General features: G+C 42.7%; 1 protein-coding gene across 9 annotated transcripts in view; it reads right to left on the reverse strand.

Annotated features, from left to right (window-relative positions):
• Positions 1–27,713, reverse strand: part of dmxl1 (Dmx-like 1) — a 204,653-nt gene that overhangs the window by 94,939 nt on the left and 82,001 nt on the right. For all 9 annotated transcript variants that reach the window (XM_048528018.2, XM_048528019.2, XM_048528017.2 and 6 more), the window contains 5 exons: positions 26,986–27,109; positions 16,942–17,061; positions 14,018–14,227; positions 7,532–9,247; positions 1,187–1,297 (listed from right to left, as the gene is read on the reverse strand). In XM_048528018.2, the coding sequence (XP_048383975.2) occupies positions 1,187–1,297; positions 7,532–9,247; positions 14,018–14,227; positions 16,942–17,061; positions 26,986–27,109 (2,281 nt within the window). The remainder of the gene's footprint in view (positions 1–1,186; positions 1,298–7,531; positions 9,248–14,017; positions 14,228–16,941; positions 17,062–26,985; positions 27,110–27,713) is intronic.

A 27,713-nucleotide genomic window follows, 5' to 3' on the forward strand; every position in this document is an offset into this window, starting at 1 on the left:
ATATGGCCTTATCCATCACGCCTTTCTCCAGGAATCTTCAGCATCACAGGTTTTCAGCAAATTTTATTCATTGATGTGATCGCATGAAATGGCTAAAGCAATTATTTATGCCAACAGTTTCAGAACCTCAAATGATGCTGGCTACAGTGCTGAAAATCTACTTTGGCACCAAAGCCCCTGCAACCAAGTTGCTGCAGTACAGCTAGAACAATGGCTCCTCCCAACAATATGGGAAATAGCCTGTTCTGTTCACAGAAGCAGAACAAATCCAGTCTCTCCTGATATCACCTTAATATGGTCTGATCAGGTCATCAGAAAAGGAATGGAAGGTGTCATTTACAGTGCTACTAACTAGGTATTCTGGGTGCACGATTCACATACTGGGTGCCCAAAGTCGGCCTGCTAACTTCAAGACATAATTCAAGTTCATAGTTTAATGGAAACACTCCACTTATTTGGTTAGCTAGCATTCCAGTAACATTCAAGAAGCTTGACAACATCCGGGACAATGCAATTTAAGTCACTGATAACTCATTCACCACCTTATAATTCACTCCCTCACCACTGGACTATTGAGATAGCTGGTGGTGCACATTGTATGAATTGTATTTTGCAACCATTTGTGAAGATGTGTTTTGGTAGTACTTTATCATTCCTGTGATCTACACCACCTAAAGACATATGTGCAGATAGGCACATTTGAACAACCTCCAAGCTTCTTTCCAAGTCTCAAGCACATATAATTTCTTTCACTGACGTTGGGTCAAGGTTCTAGAACTCCCTATTTGACAGCATGTTGGTGCATCGTTATGACACGAATTGAAACAAGTCAAGGCAATGATCATCACCTTCTGAAGTGCAACTGAGAACAAGCATTAGATGCTGAATTTGCAAGCTGTGGTCATGTGCTGTAAATAAATTGGTCAAAAAGGAACTTCAGAAATATCCAAGTATATTTAGCCATACTGAAATAAAGATATGCTTTTCAGAAAAGCTTCTACATTACAAATGAATAGGGTTGTCAAATGCAGAATGAACACACAGTACCAGATTGGAGGTTAAAAGCAATAAATACATAGCATATTTTAACACTTGCCTTACCTACTGTATAAAGGAATGATAGCTTCTGAGGCTAGAGTTCTATTTTGTTTACAGGGCTTTTTTTTTCATATTTTCACAGATTTACCTTGATGAAGAAGTTGTGCTCGATAGACTGGAGGTAGTGATGTTAATAGGAATGTATGGAGCCGCATGGCTAAAAGAAATCTCAATCCACATTCATCAAGGGTCTCTCCACCTAGTAAAAGAAAACATCAGACTTAACTTATACATTCCAATTTCCAGAATACATGGGCTATTAAGGATTGGATTGCCAATGGAACTAATGTGTGTGTAATCACAGGCATTGCAATCTAAACCTACTGTTCCACTCTCCCGCTAAACTTTGCTTCTTCCCATGCCCAAAATGTTTACTCGAGGTTCCTTTAAAAATCCTTTTAAATCATGCATGATTCACTCCATGAAGTAAAAGCATCCCACGTTCTAACGTTCCATTATTGTTCTGAATACAGTAGCACAAACTGACTAATAGGAGCATTAACACTGCTGAATTCATCATTCACTTCACGTTGGAGCAAATTTCACGCTTTGGCACGGAGCATAGGATAAAAATACACATTTGGAATTTGCATACTAAAAGTCACCACAACATTCATGGTAATCAACAAACAGATTTTAGTTAGAAAATCATGTGGACTGTGTAAAGACGGCGTTCTCAATTTTTTCAGCATTTTTAAGAAGGACTGAAATGAGAGGTTTAAAACTGAAGATTGCTGAAAGATTACTGAATTTTTTTTGGAAAGCAAGTAACCTGAAGCTCACTGAGCACCGCTTATAAGGCCATTGCTAAAAGCAGGAGTAGGAAGAGGAATATGGGGGCAAGGTGTATTTACAAACGGAGCTTTGACTAGCCACAAACTAATAGATAACTGCTCACTAGTTCACAGACCAAATACAAAGTTCTTTTGTTGCCAGCAGCTGTGAAATTAGCTTTCAATTAGCTTAAAGCTTGGGGCAGTGAACAGGATAGAGAAAGTATATCAGATCTTCACCAACCCAGGAACTATCTCTGCAGCAAAATGCATTTCCAGTCTGAAGAAAACCTGTTTACTTCTGCTTCAACTGTTGCTACTGTCTGGGACTGACTTAGGCAAGTCGGACTCTTAATGTCGCTGTGAACCAGACACACTGCACCTCCTGCAAACCAGTGAAAGCATCTGGAGAAGCAGCAGTTTGATCAGCAAAATAATCATCTCAAGCCTGTGAATAGAAACCCTGAATTGTCTTAATAATTAATAAAACTGAAAGAACTGCAGATACTATAAATCAGGAATAAAAACAGAAGTTTCTGAAAAGCTCAGGTCTGGCAGCATTTGCGAAGAAAAAAAAAATCAGAGTTAACGTTTCAGGTCCGGTGACCCTTCCTCAGAACTCAGTCAGCAGACCCAAAACATTAACTGATTTTTTTTTTTCTTAGCAGATGCTGCCAAACCAGCTGAACTTTTCCAGCAACTTCTATTTTTGTCTCCGAGTTATCTTCCTATTCTGCATTTCCACTCATAACACCAGTATTCTTTTGACCTGCCTGTGCACGGATGCAAGAGGAAGTTTAAAAGGAGCTTTAGAATTTTAATTAGCAGAGTCAGAGGCCAATGGTGCATATTTGCTTACTTGTAGATTAAGACTATTGACTTGTAATAGTAAACATTGTTAAGTACAGAACCTTGGTCTGTGTTTTCTGTCAACCTGAGCCGAAGGGGCAGGTAAATTGGGACTTCTGGGTACTCATTCGTTATTTCTGTGATGTCTCCAGGAATAGTAGGGTGAGACTTCCAGTGTGGCTCTCCAATGAGATCAAACAGCTCCAAATAAATGATGACCACTGTGTAAGTTTATATTTGAGCACGGAATGCCAAATTTAACTTGTGTTTTTCTGTATTACAAATATATTGCCATTACTTAGGAGGCTCAACTCTAATACCACCACCATCCAACCCCAGTACAACGTTAACACCTCGTGGCACATACACATTAACGTGCCTCTCTCCTCCCCACCCAGAGCACAATGGCCCAACACCACTCCACGGCTCTCCCCATCCGACTCGAGGAAATCCCCAGAGCTCACGTAGTCATACTATTCACATGGCGGGGTTAGTTATATTTTTGGTCAATGGTAACTCCCAGAATGCTGACCAGTGAAATCAATGGTGGTACTGTCACTGATTGTCAAGGGAAGACTGTAATTACCTGGCAGTCTTGTGGCACAAATGTCACCTAAACCCAAGCCTGAATGTTGCTGCACAGAGGCACAGACTGCTTCAGTGTTCAAGTCATTGCAATCAATGCTCAACATTAGCAATCAGTGAACATCCCCACTTTGGACATTATGATTTAAGGAAGATCATTGATAAAGCAGCTCAAGCTGATTATGGCTAAAAATGACCCTGAAGAACTTGGTCCTCCTAACTGGGATTCTCAATCTTCAAGAAGTCCAACCAACATCCTCCATGCTGGGTATGACTCCACCTAGTAGAAACAGTCCCCTGCTCCCATCAACTTTTTAATCAAAGCTGAAGTTAATGGAAGAAGGGGATGGAGGCAGTGACTTGGAAAAGAGAACAAGACAGATCATCCTCTTGGCACTTCTGGCTCAAAACACTTGTGAATTCTTCCGCCTTGTCTTTTGCATTGATATGGGTTTAGCCGTCAAACGCTTGCAAGGCTGTGAACGGGCTACAGTTATTTACCACACAAGAATGGTGTATAAATATCTTGCTACAGCACTACACATTCAATTCAGGGCTGATTGCACCCTCTCAATGAACAAAGGTTCAATGCTTGCTCATACGCGCTCAGTAACTGTTTGCAGAATTGTAGAATCTCTAGAGTGCGGAAGCAGGCCATTCAGCCCAGTGAGGCCATGCGAGCCCTCCGAAGAACACCCCAACCAGACTCACCCCCCGTATCTTATTCCTGCAACCTTGCATTTCCCAAGGCTAATCCATCTAGCTGCACATCTTTAGATTGAGGCATCAAATAGGAGCATCCAGAGGAAACCTACACAGAAAGAACGTGCAAACTCCAAACAGACCACTGCCCGAGGGTGGAATCAAACCCAGGTCTCTGGCACTGTGAAGCAGCAATGCTAACCACTAAGACACGGTGCTACTATTGGGCAACCTCAGAACACAACTAGGAGGCAGCAGCCATTCAGCCCCAAGCCTGCACTGTCTTTTAATATGATCATGGTTTATCTGAAATCAGCCTCAGCTCCATTTGCTTGCCCATTCGCCATAACCTATTAGCCCACTACTGATTGCAAATCAGTTTGTCACCTCAAATTTACAGGAGTCCTTGCACTCATCACATGGAGATTATGAATTTCACAGATTCAGGAACCTGACAGAAGTAATTTCTCATCGGTTTTAAAATTATTACCACTTAGCTTAATAACTAATGACCTGCCATTGTACATTTCTGTAGATGAGGAACCACCCTCTCTACCTCCACTTTGTCAATCTCATTTAGCATCTCATATACGTCAATTAGATCACCTCTTATTCTTCTAAATTCCAGACAGTACAGGCCTAAACTTCTCAATCTCTCTTCAGAGGACAACCCACTCATCTCTGGAATCTATCCAGTTAAACATTTCTGAACTGCCCCAAATGCAACTACACCTCTCCTCACGCAAGGTGACAAAGGATATGTGTTTAAAACGTGAGACAGGTCAGAGATTTGGAACGTGCTGGTGAAGAAATCTTGGAGTTGCTTCAATGCATCTTTTACACAGGATACACTGCTGCCACTGTGCACTTGTGGTGAAAGGAGTGAATGTTTCTAAGTGGTGGATGGAGTACCATACAAATAGATTGCTCTGTACTGGATTGTCTTGTACCATTTGAGTGTTGTGGGGGCCATGTATCTGGACAAACACTGAGTACTCTATCACACTCCTGATCTGTGCTCTTGTAGACTACAGACAGGTTTTAGGGAGCAGGGAAGTGGTGAGCAATGCACAGAACTCTGAGTCCCAGACATATTTATACACTGAACCAATTCAGTTTCCAGCCAATGCTAACTGAAAAAAAAATTGACAGTAGACGTTTTAAAGATGATAATGCTATCATAGACCTTCTTAGTTAAGTTCTCTGTTTTGAAATGATCATTGCCAGGCACTCCTATAGTGTGAACATCACATGCTATTTATCAGTCCAAACCAGAACGTCATCCAGGTCCTGCAGCAAACCAACAGCGTACCTGGGTTGACACAATTAGTACATTAATGAAGATCCTCACTTCTGACCTTACAGCGAAGCCAAGGCCATTGGTGAAGCAGCTGAAAATGGTTGCATCTCAGACATTATGCTGCTCAACTTCTACAACAATGCATTGAATATGCCAGGGCAACAGAGCTATGACCTAATCCACTCCTTGCAAGATTGATTGCTCAGTTTTATCTCCTGCTGTTTCAACTGTTTAGTAGAATGGCGCCCTGCAGTAAAAATTATCAATAAAGCAATATTGCTGAAATATTGTTAAAAACTAGCAATTAGTGGACTGCGATAACAAGGTGTAGAACTGGATGAACCCAGCAGGCCAAGAGGCATCATAGGAGCAGGAAGGCTGATGTTTCGGACCTAGACCTCCCTTCAGAAATGGGGGAGGGAAAGGGGGTTCTGAAATAAACAGGGAAAGAGTGGGAGGCGGATAGAAGATGGATAAAGGAGAAGATAGGCAGAGAGGAGACAGACAGGTCAAAGAGGCAGGGATGGAGCCAGTAAAGGTGAGTGTAGGTAGGGAGGTAGGGAGGAGATAGGTCAGTCCAGGGAGGACAGACAGGTCAAGGGGGCAGGATGAGGTTAGTAGGTAGGAGATGGGGGTGGGGCTTGAGGTGGGAGGGACAGGTTAGGGAGGCAGGGGCGAGCTGGGCTGGTTTTGGGATGCGGTCGGGGAGGGGAGATTTTGACGTTTGTGAAATCCACATTGATACCATTAGGCTGCAGGGTTCCCAAGTGGAATATGAGGCGCTGTTCCTGCAACCTTCGGGTAGCATCGTTGTGGCACTGCAGGAGGCCAAGGTTGGACATGTCGTCTGAGGAATGGGAGGGGAGTTGAAATGGTTTGCCTCTGGGAGGTGCACTGCGAACCGAGCGTAGGTGTTCTGCAAAGCGGTCGCCAAGCCTCCGCTTGGTTTCCCCAATGTAGAGGAGGCCACAGTGGGAACAGTGGATGCAGTATACCACATTAGCAGATGTGCAAGTGAACATCTGTTTGATGTGGAATGTCTTTTTGGGGCCTGGGATGGGGGTGAGGTGTAGCACTTCCTGCGGTTGCAGGGGAAGGTGCCAGGTGTGGTGGGGCTGGAGGAGAGTGTGAAGTGAACAAGGGAGTCACGGAGAGAGTGGTCCCTCTGGAAAACACATAGGGATGGGGAGGGAAAAAGGTCTTTGGTTGTGGGGTCGGATTGCAGATGGACAAAGTGCCGGAGGATGATGCGTTGGATCTGGAGGTTGGTCAGATGGTATGAGAGGTCAAGGGGGATTCTGTTTTGGTTGTTATTGCAGGGAGGGGGTGCGAGGGATGAGTTGCAGGAAATGTGGGAGACACGGTCGAGGGAATTCTCGACCACTGGCAGGGGGTGGGGAAGTGGGGGACGTGTTGCAGTCCTTGAAAAACAAGGACATCTGGAATGTACAGGACTGGAATGCCTCATTCTGGGAGCTCCTCTGATGTGGTTTGGCCTGCTGTGCTCATCCAGCCTGCGTTTATTTGATGAAAAAAAAGAAGTGTTTTTTTAAAATTTAATCAAGGTGACAGCAGAATTAAAACAGTAATATCAGACTTAAATCAACAGAACTAAAGCACTTCATAACCAGAGCCAACTATAACATTCTTCTGACAACTGACATATCAAAATTGAATAGGAATTCAAGTGAAGATTATGTAAAACATGAACAAAAAATTGTGACCTAAATTATATGAACGCCCATTTAGATGTATCGAAAGGAACAGCCATCCCTATTCTAATTTTTATTATATAGGTATTGAAGTTTCACATATTTCTCCTATTTTCTCTTGATTACAGCATTGACTTAAAACAATTTCAGATAAAGTATGATAATTTCACTTGACAAAAATGGTGGTTCCGGTGAAAGATCCAATTATTTTTGTTAACTTCAACAATACATAGCTGCTCTATTTTTTTGCATAACAACAAAATTGTGCTTCAGTCTGCGTGACAAGTGGGATAATAATATATTACAAAAACATAGTATATTTACCAATATCATTACCTCAAGTACATAACAGCACAAAAGAGGCTACGTGCATATTTCCAGTGTCTTAAAATTAATACTTCCAAACAGGTTATAAAATATCCAAATACACTGACATTTACACGTTATTGGTACGGTGGTTTGTCAAAAGTTTAAATTAAATTTAAGACTCTCAATAAAGCATAACAAGTTACCTTGGGTTCTCTCTCTGCTCTCTCCAATATCAGTGCTGATAGTTGCCACTGTATCTGCCAAAGCCATTAAAAACATTTGCTCCATACTGGTAAGACCAGGCAGACTGGAATGCAGCAAATGACTAGAAAGTACTCGAGCGTGCTCAGGACCAAAGTAGGTAAGACTGTACTGGGAAAGGTCAATAATCTTCGGTTCATTGTCATCACCTACACTGAAGCTATCAAGTAAATCTGTACTGAGGTTGGACGTTGCAAATAATTCATCATAATTGCTTCCTGTTGACTGTCTGCAGATCTTCTTGCTGCTATTAGGTAATTTGCTTGATTTTTCAAAAGTGGTATGAGAAATATCTTCATCAGCAGCTAAAAGTGCACACAGAGGAAGAGGGGGGATAGAGTCTATTTCTGTATAGTCAGGATTTTCACCTTTATTTGTTGTTAATGGATCTCTTGCTGTGCTACCACTTGCACTAATTGTCAGAGATCTGAGTCGTCGTTCGTGGCTTGTTTCAGCATCATTTACAGTGATTACTTCTCCAGCTATACATTTGACTAAATGAGACAGGATGGCTTTGGACCGTCTGATTTTTCCCAAGTCCATTAACTCCAAAAGCTGCAAAGGATGGTACTGAGGCAGAGTAGGAGACAAATCATGAGACGCTTCAAAAAGGCCCGAGTCCTCCATTTCAGTATTCCATTGAAATGCTATCTTTTTGCCACCAAATTTCTGAGCAAGCCCAGTCATTGACCTGGTCAGGTTTTTTTTGTACAGGTAAGGGTTGGAACCATTCGCAGTGCCATATTTTGCCAGGCTAACCACTGAAGGAGTACTACCACTTTCAGCTTCAGTTATCACGGGGTCCAATTTGTCATGTGGTTGCCATTGTGAATAAACATGCATTTCACAATCCATCCCCACCACGAGGATTCCATCACGCACCCATGAAAGTGAAACTGGCAATGACAATGATCCGTCCACAGAAGAAACCAAATCCACACTTCTGAGAAGCACCCATCTAGACTGAGATACTTCTTTGGCATTATCCCACAAAGACAAAGATAAAACTGCTGGTGCTTCTTTCTTGGTTTGACTTTGTATCATTCCAGAAACCTGTCCGTACATCAGAAGTTTAGATCCAATTCCTATCGTTAAGATATGAGATCCATCCTCCTTGGAAACCCAATCTAAGTGAACCAAAGGTTTTGCTTCGAAAGTCATTTCATGATCAGTCAAATGTGATTCTTGCTTATTGTAAATCACTAAGTTACTGTCAATACTGATTCTTGGGTCCAATATGGCACCTGCGTGACTCAAGTCGTCCAGGTGGATTGTCTGTTCAAGAATCCATTGTGAACCTCCTGTTGATTCACATTCAAATATACCCACATGCATGGTGAAGTGTTTATTGGAATGTTCGTTAACTGGTTTCGACTGTTTGTAAGCCACAGCAAGTCGGCTTGTGTAAGAACAGCTTACATCGACTGGTCTTCCTGGTACACTCACAGCACTGCTGTTCACAAGTCCTCCCTCAATCAGTAAAGGCCATTCTTCCCAACAACAGGAAAATTTACTCTCCAAGCTATCCCCAGCTGCAGATGATGCTGAATGAGCTGACACTTGACATCGCCAGAATCTGACTTTTCCATCTGAGCAAGAAGTCGCTAGAAGATATGGAGCAAGGCAGGCTGGATGAACTGAAGAAGAACTCAGGTGCCCTGCAGTAAGAAAGGTTCACGGAAATAAAGATAACAAGAATAATAATTTTTTAAAAATCAATAACGAACCAACTTTTCACATTCAAAATCAGACCAGAACCACTTTACGATGGAAGTGAATGGGACTTTTTTTTAATAGTTAAAATTACCTTCTTAAAGAAAATCTGTGCAATTGTAACTCAAGTTTCTTCACCTTACGGCGAACAAGAATGGTGAGGACGTTTAGTAAACACTATACTTAATACACCATGGGTGTAATACTGAGAACACTGGACAGCAAAGTCGCAAATATAATGCCAAATCTGTGATCAAATAGTTTCTCTCACATATTCCTCTAACTGAGTTTAACCTTGTTGAAAAAGACTGGCATTCAGAGTGGAAGGACCACAGCCAGGAGAAGTCTTTCACCACTTTGCACTGTCAGTCATTTTCATCATTCAATGATATTACAGCTAATCTCCAACTTAACATACCCAGATTCCTCAATATCCATTGATAGCTTGAGATACAAGAAAAAGTCTCAGACTTAATATTATTGACTTAGCTGCCTGCAATTACCATTTTTGGAGGAGTACCAAACTTCTCATCTATCGGATTGAAGTATTTGCTAAATTCACTTCAGAAGAGGCATGGTTCTAATTTTTAGACCTATCTAGTCCTGAATTCATCAGCCAACAAAAATAACTTCTCTGAATGAGCCCTATCTTCTTTCCTAACCTGTTAACAATTCAAAACTTAGGATTCTACTTCCTGAAATTACATAATCTTCCCTGCACACACACTCACTGTGAGAGCAGAACATTTACAAATATATCACTTAATATCAAAGTCAGCATAGTTTCCTGAAGGGGAAACCATATCTGACAAATTTATTACAATGTTTTGAGGTAATATGGATTGCAAATAAAAGGATTGTCATCAGCATTTTATAAGGTACCTAATATTCAGCTAGTTCAAGCGAGAAAAGTTCATGATGTTAGAAGTAGTATATTCATGTGGATAGAAGGTTGGCTGACAATTAGAAGAAAGTTGGGGGGCGGGGGGGGGGGAAAGAGTCATTTTCAGTAAGGCTATCTTAACTAGGAATGCAACAGGAAGCATCATCGCTGATTTTTTTTGCTGCAGAGACCTCCAAGATCCACCTGCAGCAGCAACATCCAGGAGTAGGAGCTCATGCTGTAAATTCCACCCACAAACTCTTGGAGAAGCTGCACGTGTGCACAACCTAGGGAGACCACTGGCCACAGGAATCGGTGCTGGGGCTACAATTATTTATAACACATTAATAACTTGGATGATGAAGTGAATATACTATTGCTAAGTTAACAAGCAACACAAAAATAGTTGGAAAGGCAAATGGTAAGGAAGACAGTCACTCGTGGGTATAGACAGGTTAAGCAAGTGGGGAAAAATCTGGCAAGTGAAATATGGGAAAATGTGAGGTGTTGCATTTTGGCAAAAATAGGGAAGCTAATATTATTTACATGAATGCTGCAGCACAGGGGGATTTGTAAGTCCCAGTGCATAAATAATGAAAAGCTAGTACACAACTTAAACAGGTATTAGGGAAAACGAATGGATTGTTGGCTTTTGTTTCAAAGGGAAAGAAGTATAAAAGTAGAGACGTTTTGCAAAACTTTACAAAGTACTAGTGTTACAGACCAGAAAAAGGTTCATTTACTTGATCTCTGAAATAGAGGGACTGTCTACGAGGAGACCTTGAGTAGGTTATGCTTGCACCCATTGGAGTTGAGAAAAACGCAGGTCAAATGCATTGAAACAGACAAGATTCTTCAGAGATAATGCGAACTGCAGATGCTGGAGAATCTAAAATGACAGTGTGGAGCTGGATGAACACAGCAGGCCAAGCAGCATCTCAGAAGCACAAAAGCTGACATTTCGGACCTAGACCCTTCATCAGAAAAAGGGGATGGGGAGAGGATTCTGAAATAAATAGGGAGGGGGAGGCGGACAGAAGATGGATAGAGGAGAAGATAGGTGGGAGAGGAGCGTATGGGTGGGGAGGTAGGGAGGGGATAGGTCAGTCCAGGGAGGACAGACAGATCAAGGAGGCAGGATGAGGTTAGTAGGTAGGAAATGGAGGTGCGGCTTGAGGTGGGAGGAGGGGATAGGTGAGAGGAAGAACAGGTTAGGGAGGCGGGGACGAGCTGGGCTGGTTTTGGGACGCAGTGGGAGGAAGGGGAGATCTTGAAGCTGGCGAAATCCACATTGATACCATTGGGCTGCACGTCTCCCAAGCAGAATATGAGTTGCTGTTCCTGTAACCAAAGTTTCTACGCTCGGTTCGCAATAAACAACTGCACCTCCCAGTCGGGAACCATTTCAACACCCCTTCCATTCCTTAGACGATATGTCCATCTTGGGCCTCCTGCAGTGCCATAATGATGCCACCCGTAGGTTGCAGGAACAGCAACTCATGCTGCAGGGTTCCCAAGCGGGATATGAGTTGCTGTTCCTGCAACCTACGGGTGGCATCATTATGGCACTGCAGGAGGCCCAAGATGGACATATCGTCTAAGGAATGGAAAGGGTGTTGAAATGGTTCCCGACTGGGAGGTGCAGTTGTTTATTGCGAACCGAACGTAGGAACTTTGGTTACAGGAACAGCAACTCATATTCTGCTTGGGAGACGTGCAGCCCAATGGTATCAATGTGGATTTCGCCAGCTTCAAGATCTCCCCTTCCTCCCACTGCATCCCAAAACCAGCCCAGCTCGTCCCTGCCTCCCTAACCTGTTCTTCCTCTCACCTATCCCCTCCTCCCACCTCAAGCTGCACTTCCATTTCCGACCTATTAACCTCATCCCGCCCTCTTGACATGTCCGCCTCCCCGGACTGAGCTCCCCACCCATACTCTCCTCTCCACCTATCTTCTCCTCTATCCATCTTTGGTCCACCTCCCCCTCTCTCCCTATTTATTTCAGAGTCCTCTCCCCACCCCGCTTCTCTGATGAAGGGTCTAGGCCTGAAACGTCAGCTTTTGTGCTCCTAAGATGCTGCTTGGCCTGCTGTGTTCACCCAGCTCCATACTTTGTCATCATTTTTCAGAGACTTGACTTCTTCAGAGGCCATGATCAGGTTTGGCCATTTAAAACAGAGGTGATAAGCAATTTCTTCAGAGGATAGCGAAACTGCAGAATTCTTCACCATAGTTTCAATGGCGATTGAGGCTGGGTCATTAAGTATATCCAAGGCTGAGATGGACATATTTTTAATCAGGATGGGAATAAAATGTTGCAGGGAAAAGCAGGAAAGCGGAGTTGAGGATCATCAAAACGGCCACGACTTCACCGAATAGCAGAACTGACTTGATCAACTGAATGGCCTACTTCTGCTCTCATATCTACTGGCCTAACGTTTTCTTTATGTGTTCTTGCATTGGTAAATTTCATAACATCAATTTACATAATTTGTCTAAATCTCCAAATTAGATCAGTGATTATACACTTAATTGTCTGCAAAGTATTTCCAATGTTCTGAAATCATGATCTGTCCACTAAAATCTAATTTCCTTCTTTCTTGAACTCCTTTGCTAGCTTCTGGAAGCTGCACAAAATCTTGGAAATGGAAGTCAGTCTTACATTTTTAGAGAGGAGTTGTGCTCCTAATAAGGACAAAATGCACCACTCAAAAATAACCATTGTGATCCAATTGTGGATGTGTAATTGCATTATAGAAATCCATCTGCACGCGTGAAAGTTGCATACCGGACATGTTAGGCTAACAAAAACAATGCCGTTTACTTTCACTACACAAAGGTGGAAGTCTAAATAAAACATGTAGATTTAGAATTTAAATTACCCGTCTCTTCTCTGCCACTTTCTATTCTGGAGACTATCTTGCGCAGTTTGTGTAGTGAACAACTTTACTTTGATTGACATCTTGGGTTCTTTGTCTACATTACAACTAGGCAGAAGGTCATATCAAAATGCAAGCCTCATCGTAAGTGAAAAAATTGTTATCAATGCAACGAGACTTGAAAAACCATTATTCACAGGTTCTGCTCCAAATGTTTTTCATTTAATAGTTAGGCTTTCAGTTTCCTAGAAGGCTCCAGGAAGTGCTGGCCACAAATACGGCCTGCTTATGGTAGCTATCATAATGTTGGAAACAACCCAAGTGCATTACAGTCTACAAGGTACTTCTTAAAAAGCGTAAATTGCAGTACAAGTTCAGAGATATGGCTACTAATTTGCACACAATGCACCATGAACAGGAACACGATTCTGTCTCGATCATCTGTTTTTCACGTTTGTTGATGAATGAATATTTGTTTCCACATCCATGAGAACTCCACTTCTTTGAAAAGCTGTCACGGAATCCTTTACTTGACACAACAAATGGCATTTCAATTAAGAACCTGAAATGTTCACCTTGTGTTCCCTTTCAGACATTAATTGGACTGCTATAGACCTTCAACCTTTTATCTTTTTTCAGATTTAAACATTTGTTTGTTTTTCTTTTATATAAAAAGAAGAGATACAAATTTATCGAGAACTCAAATAGAACATAGAACAATACAGCACAGGACAGTCCTTTGGCCCATGATGTTGTGCCGACCTATTATCCTCCTCGAAGATCAAACTACCCTGCAAATAAATCAGGTAAACATAATATAAAATAGATTTCTGGTTGCAATAACTTTGCATATTGACACAACTGAAACACAGAACTGCTTATACGTAACTGTACAAACAGTAGGCTTAAACTAATTCAGTGTGACTTTGTTTTAATCATAAAATATACTAACCTGCAGAAGGAGTAGCTCTAATGATTTCCACGCCCTCTGGCAGAGCTAATTCTTGGCTATAAACTCTTTTTGAGTTCAAAGCTAATCGACTGGCACTTTGCAAATTTGCTTTACAAGCCTGGTATTTTTTGAAGAAAGGAGAATGCAACTTCTCAGAGGTAAAACAATTCTGTTCCTCTGGAGGCGACAAAGGAGTTTCAGTAGCATGATCTAAGAGAAAACATTTTCATTTATCAGTTACGTTCAGCTAGCAGTTTACAGCATTATCAAAGCCTTGGTACGCTGTACCTACTACCAAAACATGAAGCATACTGTGTAACATGAGTAGATTGATAAATACGTTACACTCCATAATAGATTAAGAGGTCAAAGTAATAGTAGTGAAGCTGACAAGCAAGACTTATAAACAGTAGATTGCCAGAAATATTTTTGCTGCAGAGCCTCAAAACCAAACACAGCATTCTGATCCAGCATCAACTAGTAGAAACTGAATTCTAATAATGTCTTTCAGGTTATGTAATAGTTGCACTTGTTTTTGAGCCAGATTTAAAAGCAAATGATTTGGTGGTGATGAGGATGCAAGTGGAGCTCTCCCTTTCATATTGTTATTAACAGGAGGTTAAATTAAATGGAATGCTTTCACTCACTAAGCAACAATTTATTTAACTTTAACAGTGAGCAAATTAATAGAACCAGAAACAAACTGAACACTTCTCCCTTAACTACTGACTATTGCCGAATAAAACAAAATTCTAATTGTGCGCTGTTCTAATAGATAGAAGTCCTAATTATGTAAACCAAATGAATAAAACAAAATCTTAGAAGTTAGTCTCTGAAATTATAGCCAGGATAAGCTTTCTGGAATGTTCCCCCCCCCCCCCCCCCCCCCCCGCCCTGCCCCTTCCCATTGCCCCCACTCAGGGACACCTTCCTCTATCAAATTTGCATGTCAAGAATATTAGCTAAGAGCTCACGGTATCTTTTAAGATTGTTTTCTCTCTGGCTCTCACTAATCTCTAAGAGTGATTTACTCTTTGTTTAGAGCTGATAGCTGTTGACAGCTGTTCTCTTAACAAATGGCAGTTTACTCTCACCCCCATTTTCAAATGCCTTCTTCTTTTGCATCCTTAATGACCCTGAGGATGTGAAAACCATCAGATTTAAATTTATTTGGACTTTGGTATCTCGGGCCTGGTTGAAAGTAATTGGCTAAAATTGAAAACCTAGTGCCTTGCTAAAATGCTGCTTTGCCTGTTAACAATATAGCCTTTGATACGTTTCAATTTCATGAACACTCTCAATCTACTGCTTTTGCAGAAATTGTTTTAAATCTCCAAGCCTTAAAAAATCCCTTTTTAGAGGGACGATGCACTCTTCCAAACCCCCCTCCCCCACTATCATTTTACAAGCAAATTGTAATGCCCTGCCTTCTAATCCATAGGTACTATACCAACTTTGCAACAGTATCTTCAACCAGAATTCTGGCACTTGCTCCAACTACCAGTTTACAGTATTTTCAAAAATTCTTTCAAGGGATGAGTATTTATTTCGTATTAGACTGAAACCTTAGGTGGCAGGACTGACATTTGAACGGAGTGTGGATCAGGACTATGTTCACTCCATTTTGAAGACTAGGGTCACATGTGGATCTCCAACTTGTAGAATTATAATTAGATTAGACAGAGTAAATGCAAGCATGACATTCCTGATGACCAAATAGTCCAGAATCAGGATCACCATCTAAGGATATAGTGTAGGCCAACAGGAATAATATGACAAGAAATTTCTTCGGAGTGGTGAGCCAATGGAAAACTTTACCATAAAGCAGGTGAGGCCAAAACTTTGAATGATTTCAAGAAGGAGTCACAGTTCTCAAGGCTAAAGAGATCAAAGTATATGGGGAGAAAGAAGGAACAGGGTACACAGCTGGATGATCAATGACCATAGTGAATGGGGGACAGGCAAGGCTGAATGGCAAAGTTGTGCTCTTATTTTCTATTTTTCTGCTCCTATCCCCAAATGTTTGGGAAGCAGTGAGTCATCCTATTCAATCACTGGACATGTGTGTGTCTTGGCATTAACATGTCTCCAAGTACACACTGATCAGAGTGAACAGTCTTTTCACTTTAAAAAAAATGACTCTTCAATAACGTAGGGCTGAGACATCAATGGTTCATTCAGCTCAAGCATCCAACTATCTGTCTCTTCTGCTACATCTGATCAGTATTTCCAGCATATTCTGGAAAATAACAAATTCTGAACCATTGAAGAAATGAAAGTCCAGAAGGATTTATTAGTTTGGACTGTTCTAAACCTGTTTAAAGAATTCGTGATTGAAGACAAAAGACAGAGGCAACAGAATTGCGATGGCATGCATTTAGAAAAACCAAAACCATAAAGTACATAACTAGTGAATTTAAAAATACAAATTTTCCTGTGTAAGTGACCTGCAAAACATAGGAATTCAAAATGCAAGTTGATTACTAACAACGGCTTCATCTACAGATATCTCCTGCAGGTTCACAAAGTTAAATTTTACTTCTTTTTTAAAAGCAACCATTCTTGTCACACCTCCTGTAAAAAGTAATTTGAAACAGTCAAAGTGAAGAGGTTACAACGGTGTCAAAAAAAACCAAGTAGATTCAAAATTAGCACATCAGCACTGCAACATTGGTACATGATGTCTTTTGGCTGGCAAGGTTTCCTTTCAATTTTCACAGAGGCAGCTAAATTCATAAATTTTTGAAGCAGTGAACTAATCCTTCAAATCTAAAACCATCCAAACATTTTCACTCACAAAAGTGCTGTTTTGAGAGTTACTTTCATATGGAAATTCAGATCTGCTTCAATTAGTTTGACCACAGTGGGTAATTCCATTCAGTGCGAATATAAATGTCAATTGAACTTATTATAATGACGCTTACCAACAGATATTGGATCCGATTTCAGGTGTAAGTGCCACATATGCAATACTGAGCGATTGTTCTGCTTATGTTCAATGACCACCAAAAAGAACTTTTCTGAAAAGTCATCATGTGGTTCTTCTGTAAATTAACAACAATTAAACAGTGCTTCACATAACCTGGATCATTACCTACAGAATAGTACATCGGTAAACACTAAAGAAACATGAGCTTTTTTGGGCAGGGGTCCACTCCCATGCCCGCCTCAGCAGATCTTTTCATTCATTACGGACACCCTTTCTCCACCAGGACCTTTCCTTCTAAACTCTTAGTCGCTCTTGATCTTTTCAAGAAGCACCATTTGCTGCTCCTCGTAACCACTCTAAATTACCTCACTTCAAACTTGCCACACTTCATAGTTTCAGGAACTTTATCCTTTATGTTAAACCTGCTGACAAGAATACAACCACTTGAGATGCCATACTAATCTGTACTTTGCAGCGACAGAGCCTCAAACATGACTTCTCCACACCCCCTACCCCAGACACTAACATCTTCACTGACCATTAAACCAGTGCTTCCAGGATGGTCAGTGAGCTTTTCATCCCTGTGGCTTCAGGTACGTGCATGGGCCCAAGTCATGCCTGTTTGTGATGTGTAAATTCCTTGTTTCAGCCTACTCAATTCCCCTCCCAGAACTTATCCTCCAGTGCATTGATAATTATACCTGCAGCACATCTTACTCATCCAGAAACTGGGTAACTTGATCAATTTTACTTTCAACTTCCACCACTTGTCTCACTTTTATCTGGTGCAAGTAACTTTTCCCTTCTCTGAGACTGCTTAGTCCCCATTTTCTGGGAGAGATTATCTATTAATACTTATTACAATCATCTAATCTCACTGGTACTTTACAGCAATTCTTCACACTTTGTCCTGACAAATGACTCCAGATTCTGTCTCCGTCATGTTTGTTCTGATATTACCTTTCAAAACATGTTTCCAACAGGTCTTCCTTTTCCATTAAGCAAATATCGCCTCTCCCCTACTCCAATCCTATAGCCATGGTTGATTGGAACCACATGTCTGTCTGACCATTTCTGCCACCACCCATTCTCCCTGCCATTTCCAACATGATGGATCACCAAACACATCTTTCCTTAATCTTTCAAAATTCCAAAGAGACCATTCCCTCCGTGGTACCCTGGTCTGTTCCTCTATCACCCACAACACACTCGAGTGGTCTAACAGTTTTATTGAACTCATCTTTCCCTCACTGGCTAAGGCTCTGAACAGTCCTACCAACTGAAGCACAGATCTATTTATACTTCTTTCAATCCAATCAGCACTAAATGCTGCTGTTGACATTGTAGTCTCCTGCCTTTGGTCTCCCAAATGTATACTACGTAGAATACTTTTGCTTGGTTTGCTAGCACAATCTCAACCATCCCATTACTTGCCATTTTTGTATACTATCTTGCTCTCACTCATGTTTTTGCCCTCAGCCTGCGGCAATGTTCCACTGAAAGTCAATGTGAGCCAGAAGAAGTGCCTCATTTTCTGATTAGGCATTTTACTGCCTTCCGGATGCCACATGGAGTTTGAGATAACAAAGCGTGGAGCTGGATGAACACAGCAGGCCGAACAGCATCTCAGGAGCACAAAAGCTGACATTTCAGCAGAGACCCTTCACCAGAAAAGCGGAAGGGGGAGAGGGTTCTGAAATAAATAGGGACGGGGGTGGGAGGCGGATCGAAGATGGATAGTGGAGAAGATAGGTGGGAATGGAGCCTGTAGAGGTGAGTATAGGTGGGGAGGTAGGGAGGGGATATGTCTGTCCGGAGAGGACGGACAGGTCAAGGGGGCAGGATGAGGTTAGTAGGTAGGAAATGGAGGTGCGGCTTGGGGTGGGAGGTGGGGATAGGTGAGAGGAAGAACAGGTTAGGGAGGTAGGGGCGAGCTGGGCTGGTTTTGGGATGCAGTAGGGGGAGAAGAGATTTTGAAGCTTGTGAAATGCACATTGATACCATTGGGCTGCAGGGTTCCCAAGCGGAATATGAGTTGCTGTTCCTGCAACCTTTGGATGTCATCGTTGTGGCACTGCAGGAGGCCCAGGATGGACATGTCATCTAAGGAATGGGAGCAGAGTTGAAATGGTTCGTGACTGGGAGGTGCAGTTATTTACTGCGAGCCGAACGTAGGTGAGAATCCCCCTCGTCCTCACATACCACCCCACCAATCTCTGGATCCAACACATCATCCTCCGCCACTTCCGCCATCTACAATCCGACCACACCACTAAAGACGTTTTTCCATCCCCACCCTTGTCTGCTTTCAGGAGGGACCACTCTCTCCATGACTCTCTTGTCTGCTCCACACTCCCCTCCAACCCCACCACTTTCCCCTGCAACCACAGGAAGTGCCTACATTTGCCCCCACACCACTCCCTCACCCACATCCGGGGCCACAGAAAGACTTTCCACATCAAGCAGATGTTCACCTGCACATCTGCCAATGTGGTATACCGTATCTGCTGTACCCGTTGTGGCCTCTCCATCAGGGAAACTGAGCAGGGGCTTGGGGACTGCTTTGCAGAACACATCGGCTCAGTTCGCAATAAACAACTGCACCTCCCAGTTGCGAACCATTTCAACTCCACCTCCTATTCCTCAAATGACATGGCCATATTGGGTCTCCTGCAGTGCCACAATGATGCCACCCAAAGGCTGCAGGAACAGCAACTCTCGTTCCGCTTCAGAAACCTGCATCCCAAACCAGCCCAACTCGTCCCCGCCTCCCTAACCTGTTCTTCCTCTCGCCTCCCTAACCTGTTCTTCCTCTTGCCTGTCCCCTCCACCCACCTCTAGCCGCAATTCCATTTCCTACCTACTAACCTCATCCTGTCGCCTTGACCCGTCTGTCCTCCCCGACTGACCTATCCCCTCCCTACCTCCCCACCTATACTCACCTCTACAGGCTCCATCCCCGCCCCCTTTAAATTGTCTGTCTCCACTCTGCCCATCTTCAATCTGCCTCCCTCCCCCTTTTCTGACGAAGGGTCTATGCCTGAAACGTCGGCTTTTGTCCTAAGTTGCTGCTTGACCTGTGTTCATCCAGCTCCAGACTTTGTTATCTCCAATTCTCCAGCATCTGCAGTTCCCATTATCTCTGCCACAGAGTGCAACAGCTTCACAGCATGAATTCAACATTCCTTTTTGATATTTGTTGCTCTCCTCTCTACCCCTGCCATATTGTTTTCATGTTTTTGCTTTCAAAGATAACCTTTATTCTGCGAGTCAAACATACTTTGGACCAATGCCCTTCTCAAGAACTATTACCATTCCATTTGCCTTTTGTTCAATGACACCTTTAATCTCTCATCACCTTCTAATGTTTTCTTTGACTTCTTTTACCTGTTGTTTACTGCTCCCCCTCCCCATCTTCTGTATAGAAACCTATAAATGCCACCCTTTTCCTAACTACCACCACTTCTGAAGGAGCACATAACCCAAAATTTAACTGATTTCTCTCCACAGATGCTGCTGGACCTGCTGAAATTTTCCAGCAGGTTGTGTTTTTGATTGTATATGTATTTAGTATTGTAGTTGCATTCATTGACATGATGTGGGAGTTAATAGATCGGTCAACATTTACCGCTCACTCTTACTTGCTCCCAAGATGGCAGTAGTGAGCAGCATTCTTGAACTGCTTCAAGTCATGCAGTGTACGTACACCCACTGCACTGTTAGAAAGAGTGTTAAGAACACAGAACACAGAACATTACAGCACAGTACAGGCCCTTCGGCCCTCGACGTTGTGCCGACCTGTCATACCGATCTCAAGCCCATCTAACCTACACTATTCCATGTACGTCCATATGCTTATCCATATTCTCTGCCTGGGGAAATAGGACTTCCAACTTAGGGTCCACCCTAAGCTCATGATTTTGCATGCCTTGATTAAGTCAGCATCTTGTGTACAAGGAAAAACAATCCTAGCCAACCTTTTCTCGTAGATGAAATTTTCAAGCTGAAACAGCACAGTCTTGTAAACCTCCTTTGTACCATCTCCAGGGCAATTATGTCCTTCCTGTAATGCAATGACCAGAACTGTACACAAAATTCCAACCTTGGCATAATCAGGGTTTCCTAAAGTTTCGGCAATACATCTCTTATACTGTACTTTATCCAATGAAGGAAAGCATTCCATATGCTTTATGGACATTATTTACCTGTCCTAGCACCTTCAGGTACTTGTGACATGCACTCCAAGATCTCTCACTTACTCTACACCTCAGTATTCAAGTTTATTGTTTGCTCCCTAGCTTTGTGTTCCCTCTCAAAAAGAAACTACTTCACACTTCGCCAGGCTGAATTCCATTTATCATTGTTCCATCCATTCAACTAAATCTTCAGTGTTCTCAAAATGACACACAATGAAGAGAATTTTCAATAAGAGAATGACGATCATGCTAAATTCAAACATCAAATATTGATCACAAAATGTGATGCCACCTGACAGCTGCAGGAACAGCATCTCATATTTCACTTGGGAACCCTGCAGCCCAAGGGTATCAATGTGAACTTCACAAGGTTTAAAATTTCCCCTCCCCGACCTCATCTTAAAACCAGCCCAGCTTGTCCCCGCCTCGCAAACCATTCCTCCCACCTCAAGCCCCATCTCCATCTCCTACCCAGTAACCTCATCCCACCTCCTTGACCTGCCTGTCCTCCCTGGACCGACCTATCCCCTCCCTAACTCCCCACCTACACTAACCTTTACTGGCTCCATACCCACCTCTTTGACCTCTCTTTTCACTCAAAAAAAAGAGAATTTTCATAAGAGAATGACGATGATGCTAAATTCAAACATCAAACATTGATCACAAAATGTTGATGCCACCCGAAGGTTGCAGGATCTTGAATTTTAATCAAGTAACAGTGAGGAAATTGGAATATGGTTGCAAATCCAGATGGAGAGAGACTTGGAGAAAAGGTTGCAAGTGATGACATTCTCATACATCTGCTGCCCGTGTTCACCTAACTGGTGGAGGCTACAGCTTTGGTAGGCACTGTTGAAACAGCACTGGTGAGTTACTGCAATAAATAATTTACATGAAATGCTGTTGCCACTGTGTTAGTAATGGATGGAACGAATGTTGAAGGCGTGGGTGCGGTGCCACTCTAAGTGAGTTGCTGACAGTCCGTGAAATGCCAAATTGAAATTTAAAATGGGACTATGTTGCTAAGTGATTACAGTTTGATGAACTGCCTTTTCCAAAAATTTCCAGTTATATTTATTGTCAAGTGAGGCAACATACAAAGACAAATAAATAAAACAACAATGCTTCAGGCCAAGAATTGAAGGGTCATGGAGCAGACGTGTTAACTCTGTTTCTCTCCACAGGTGCTGCCTGGCCTGCTGAGCATTTCCAACATTTGTTTTTATTCCAAACACTGCAGATTCTGGACACTGGAACTGTAAAATCTATAATAATGTCAGAAAACAGATTCACATTATAGCAATTTAAAACAAAAAACCTGGCATCTTCAGGCACATCAGGGTCAATTATATTAGTAGCAACACTTAATCAAATAAACATGGCATTAAAAAAAAACTTAAATTCAGAGATAGTAGGAACTGCTAATGCTGGACAATCTGAGATAACAAGGTGTAGTGCTGGATAAACACAGCAGGGCATACTGCAGAGGAGCAGGAAAGCTGACTTTTCAGGTCTGGGCCCTTCTTCAGAAATGGGGGAGGCGAAGGTGCATGGAAGACGGATAAAAGAAGATAGGTGGAGAGGAGACTGACAAGTCAAGGAGTGGGGATGGAGCCAGTAAAGGTGAGCGTAGGTGGCAAGTTAGGGTGGGGGTTGGTCAGTCCAGGAAAGATGGACAGGTCAAGGAGGCGGGTCGAGGCTGGTAGGTAGATGGGGGTTAAGTTGGGAGGAGCAGCTTGAGGTGGGAGAAAGGATGGACAGGTTAGGGAGGCAGGGACGAGCTGGGCTGGTTTTGGGATGTGGTTGTGGGCAGGGAGATTTTGCAGCTTATGAAATCCATATTTATACCAATGGGCTGCAGGGTTCCCAAGCGAAATGAAGAGCCATTCCTGCAACCTTCGGTGGCACCGCAGGAGGCCCAGGATGGACATATTGTCCAAGAAGTGGGAGAGGGAGTTGAAGTGGTTCGCAACTGGGAGGTGCAGTTGTTCGTCACGAACCAAACATAGGTGTTCCACAAAGCAGTCTCCAAACCTCCGCTTGGTTTCCCCGATGTAAAGGAGGCCACATCGGAAACAGTGGATACAGTATACCACATTAGCAGATGAACATGTTTATGTGGAAGGTTTCCTTGGGGCCTGGGATGGAGTCGAGGGGGGAAGATGTCAGCGCAGGTATAGCGCTTCCTGCGGTTACAAGGCAAAGTGATAGTGGTGACGAGTGTAGAGCAGGCAAGGGAGTCACAGAGAGAATAGTCCCTTTGGAAGGCAGCTAATGGTGGGGAGGGGAAGATGTCTTGGGTGGTGGGGTTGGATTGCAGATGGCGGAACTCTCGGAGGATGATGCGTTGGATCCGGAGGTTGGTGGGATAGTACGTATGGACAAGGGGATTCGGTTTTTGTTATTAGGGGGAGGGGGTGTGAGGGATGAGTTGCGGGAAACGCGAGAGGTGCGGTCGAGGGAGTTTTCAACCAGTGTGCAGGGGAAATTGCGGTCCTTGAAAAACGAGGTCATCTGGGATGCCCGGGAGTGGAATGCCTCATCTCGGGAACAGATGCAGCGGAAGCAAAGGAATTAGGAATAGGGGATGGTATTTTTACAGGAAGGTGGGTGAGAGGCGATGTATTCTAGGTAGCTATGGGAGTTGGTAGGCTTGAAATGGATATCTATTTCTGGGTGATTGCCAGAGATGGAGACAGAGAAGTCCAGGAAGGAGACAGGGGTATTGGAGATGGTCCAGGTAAACTTAACTTGTGGTGGAACTTGTTAGTGAAGTGGATGAACTGTTCAAGCGCCTCTTGAGAGCACAAGGCAGCACCAATACAGTCATCAATATAAGGAGGAAGAGGAAGGGGATAGGGCCACTGTAGCTTTGGAAGAGGGATTGTTTCTGTGAAGAGGCAGGCATAGCTTGGGCCCATGTGGGTACCCATGGCCATCCCCTTTGTCTGTAGGAATTGAAAGAGAAGCTGTTAAGGGTGAGATGAGTTCAGCTAAACAGAGAAAAGGTGTCAGCGGAGGGAAAACCTTGCACATCAAACAGACGTTCATCTGCACATCTGCTAACGTGGTATACTGTATCCCTTGTTCCCGATGTGGTCTCCTCTACATCTGGGCAACCAAGCAGCGGGTTACAGGCTGCTTTGTGGAACACCTACACTCAGTTCGTGACAACAACTGCTCCTCACAATCGCGAACCACTTCAACTCCCTCTCCCACTCTGTGGATGACATGTCCTCCAATGCCATAACGATGCCACCTGAAGGTTGCAGGAACAGCAACTCATATTCCACTTGGGAACCGTGCAACCCAGTGGTCCTGATGTGGGCTTCACAAGCTTCAAAATCTCCTTGTCCCTGACCTCATCCCAAAACCAGCCCAACTCATCCCTGCCTCCCTAACCTGTCCATCCTTTTTCCCACCTCAATCCCCAATCTGACCTCCTCCCAACCAGCCTCATCCTTGTCTCCTCGACCTGTCCATCTCCTCTCCACCTATGTGCTCCTTTATCCATCTTCCATCCGCCTCGCACTCTGTTTCAGAATCCCCTTCCCCTCCCCCTTTTCTGAAGAAGGATCCAGAACCAAAATGTCTGCTTTCCTGCTCCTCTGATGCTGTTTTGCCTGCTATGTTCATCCAGCTCTACACCTTGTTATACAAACTTAAATTAGCTGCTTTTCCATTTGAATATTAAACAAATTTGAGTGACAAAGCTCTAAACAGACTTCAAAAGGATAGCTCCAACTCGGTGGGCTGGATAGACAACTGGTAGATGACATGGTAGATAAGTGTGAATTGATGCAGTTTACACTCAAGATTGTGCACAGATAATAAAACTAAAGGACATAATTCTGAAGAAGGTGCAAGAGAAGGAGGACATGACCAGGGTACTGATACACAAATCGCTGAAGGTGGCATGGAAGGTTGAGAAACCAGTTTGCAAGTATGGGATCCTAAGCAAAGTTGCCAACCTTTTACAAAACATGAGATCAATCTCAACTGGAGTACTGTGTCTATGTCAGGACAGCACTTACTAATAAGGATGTGAAGACATTGGAAACAGTGCAGAACATAGTTATGAGAATTGTTTGAGGGCTGAGACATCACAGTGATAAGGATAACTCAGTTAAGCATGGGGCTCTTTAAATCAGAAAAGTGGAAGTTGAGATGAAATTTAACACAGGTATTTGAAACTGTGGTAGGAGCAGCTAGGGAGTAACTGCTCCCAAGCAAAAAGAGTCAAAAACCAGAGGACACGGATTTAAATTTATTTGCAAAACAAGCAAAGACAAGAGGTGACATTTTTACTAAGCAGAGCATAATTAAAATCTGCTGAGTGACGGAGGCTGCTTTGTGTTGCTTTCAAATGTTCACAAGAGAATTACTTTGGTCAAAAAGAAAGTGCAGTGTTGAGGAAAAGGCTGGGGAGTAGGACCAGCTGAATAGTTCTTGGAGACATAAATGTAAATGGCTTTTTGTACTGCATCCATTGTAGGATTTTTGTAAGACCATCAGAAACAAAGTAGGTTTTCGCTGATCTCATTAGTTTCCACTGACCGAAAGCAAATTGAGAAACTGGTAATTTTAAACAAACACCGTGTGTGTGCTGGGAACACTCAGCAGCTTGAGTCAACAGCCACAGAAAGACAAAAAGAATTAACATTTCAGGTCAATAATCTTTCACCAGTACCAGAAAAATATTACAGATGTAACTGTTTTCAAACAACTAGGAAGACAGGAAAGGCTAACTTGAAACCTGAAATCTGTTTGGCTGCAGGGATTTGGCCTGAGCTATAGGCTTGTTCAAGCATTATTTGTCTTTTCTCCAGACTTTTCATAGGTTTGTTTTAAGTTGACTTGAAGGTTTTATAACAGGATTCTCAGATTAAACAATATTAAAACATTTTCAGCAAGGCAGTGTTTAGTGGCATTGCAACTTTGGGGTGACTGTACCTGGACTCAGATGACACGTATATGCACTATTCCAGGCTTTGTACATTGCTATATCATGTGTAAAAGTCCACACCCTGCACTGTGCACGTGGACATAAAGACAAGATCTTGAAAATGGAAATCAAAATCAGACCAGAGGGCAGACAATGGAGAGGCTGCGTTCTGGAGGGGGTGGGGCATGGCAAATACACCAACACACATGGACAGATTGTTTGCGGGGGGGGGGGGGGGGGGGGGGGGAGAAGGGTGGCAGTGGCAGAGAGAAGAATGATCAGTTTCATTGTTTTGGGGAGGGTGCAAGAGGGAATGATCAGGGCTATGGTTTTTGGCTGGAGGTGGGCATGGGAAATAAGTCTGTCCAATTTCTTCCCTGCCAGCTGTCCCTCTCCATTGGCTAATCTTGTCAACCAAACCCCTGTCCTCCCCAGCCTGAGCTTGCTTTTCAATTTAAGAACATAACCAGTTTGCTCCATAAATGCAGCTGGAGCCAAAACTGATTAATGTCTACTAGAGCAAAAATAAACTTAAACACTTAATTTACAAAAGTTAACAAAAAAATTATTGAAGTAGCAACAAAAATACGCAAAGCACTAAAATATTACCAATTTATTTGCACTGTTATATAGGTGAAATGGTTGCTATCAAAAGACACCCTGGAAATGAGTGTTTTAACATGTTAGAAGTAACATAACACAGGCTGCATTAGGCTACCAAGTCAAAAATAAGCATAGACAGCACGTTAAATTATATTTTCATGGAGCTGTTGGTACAATGAAAGAACACAAAATGAAACAAATATTACACCACACAAATAATTTTGGTTATTAAAGCATTCCATGTAAATTGTTATCATTCTGAAAAAGCAGATTTGCACTGAACAAGAATTTATACCTGCTTCCTGTTGAGGACTGTTTTCAGTGGAAGTCTGTCTTCCCTTTTGCTGCATTTTCGTGGGTTGATGAACGAATATAAAATCCTCCTTAAAGACGTGAAGTAACTGAGTCTCTTTCCCATACTAAAATAAAGCCAAAGTTCAACTAAGTAAATAATAAAATGACTGATTGCATTTGTATCATATTTTCATAACCCTGGGATGTCAAAGTAGTTTACAGGCAATGAAGTCAGTTCAATGTCGTTCCTGGTTATAAAGTGCAGCAATGGATGTGCACACAAGGGCCTGCAAACATGCCTATGTTGTTGACACGGTAATCTAGTTTCAGGGATATTAGTTTAACGATAAATATTGAGCAAAATACTTGGAGAATTGCCTGCTCTACTGTGAATAATACAACCAAATCATCTTAGGGCTCTCCGCTACAGCAGAAGAATGTTTGGATTAACCGCTCATCTGAAAGGCAGCCTAACAGTAGGCATCCAAAGTTCAAACTCCATTCTGGGTGCCTGGTGAAAAGATTGAACCTTCTGACTTGGGTGAGGGGGGCACCACAAAGTCAAGGCTGAAGCTAGCAAATTTATCATAGCTGTATTCAAATTTATGTTGGTTGCTTTGACACTTAAAAGCTGATGGAATACATTTTTACCTCAACCAAGCAGTATTATTTACAATCTTTTCCATTTGTTTTGCGTTCACTGCCTTCTTACTACAGATTTATTACCCA

The sequence above is a fragment of the Stegostoma tigrinum genome, chromosome 3, assembly GCF_030684315.1.
Source record: "Stegostoma tigrinum isolate sSteTig4 chromosome 3, sSteTig4.hap1, whole genome shotgun sequence".
Taxonomy (NCBI): domain Eukaryota; kingdom Metazoa; phylum Chordata; class Chondrichthyes; order Orectolobiformes; family Stegostomatidae; genus Stegostoma; species Stegostoma tigrinum.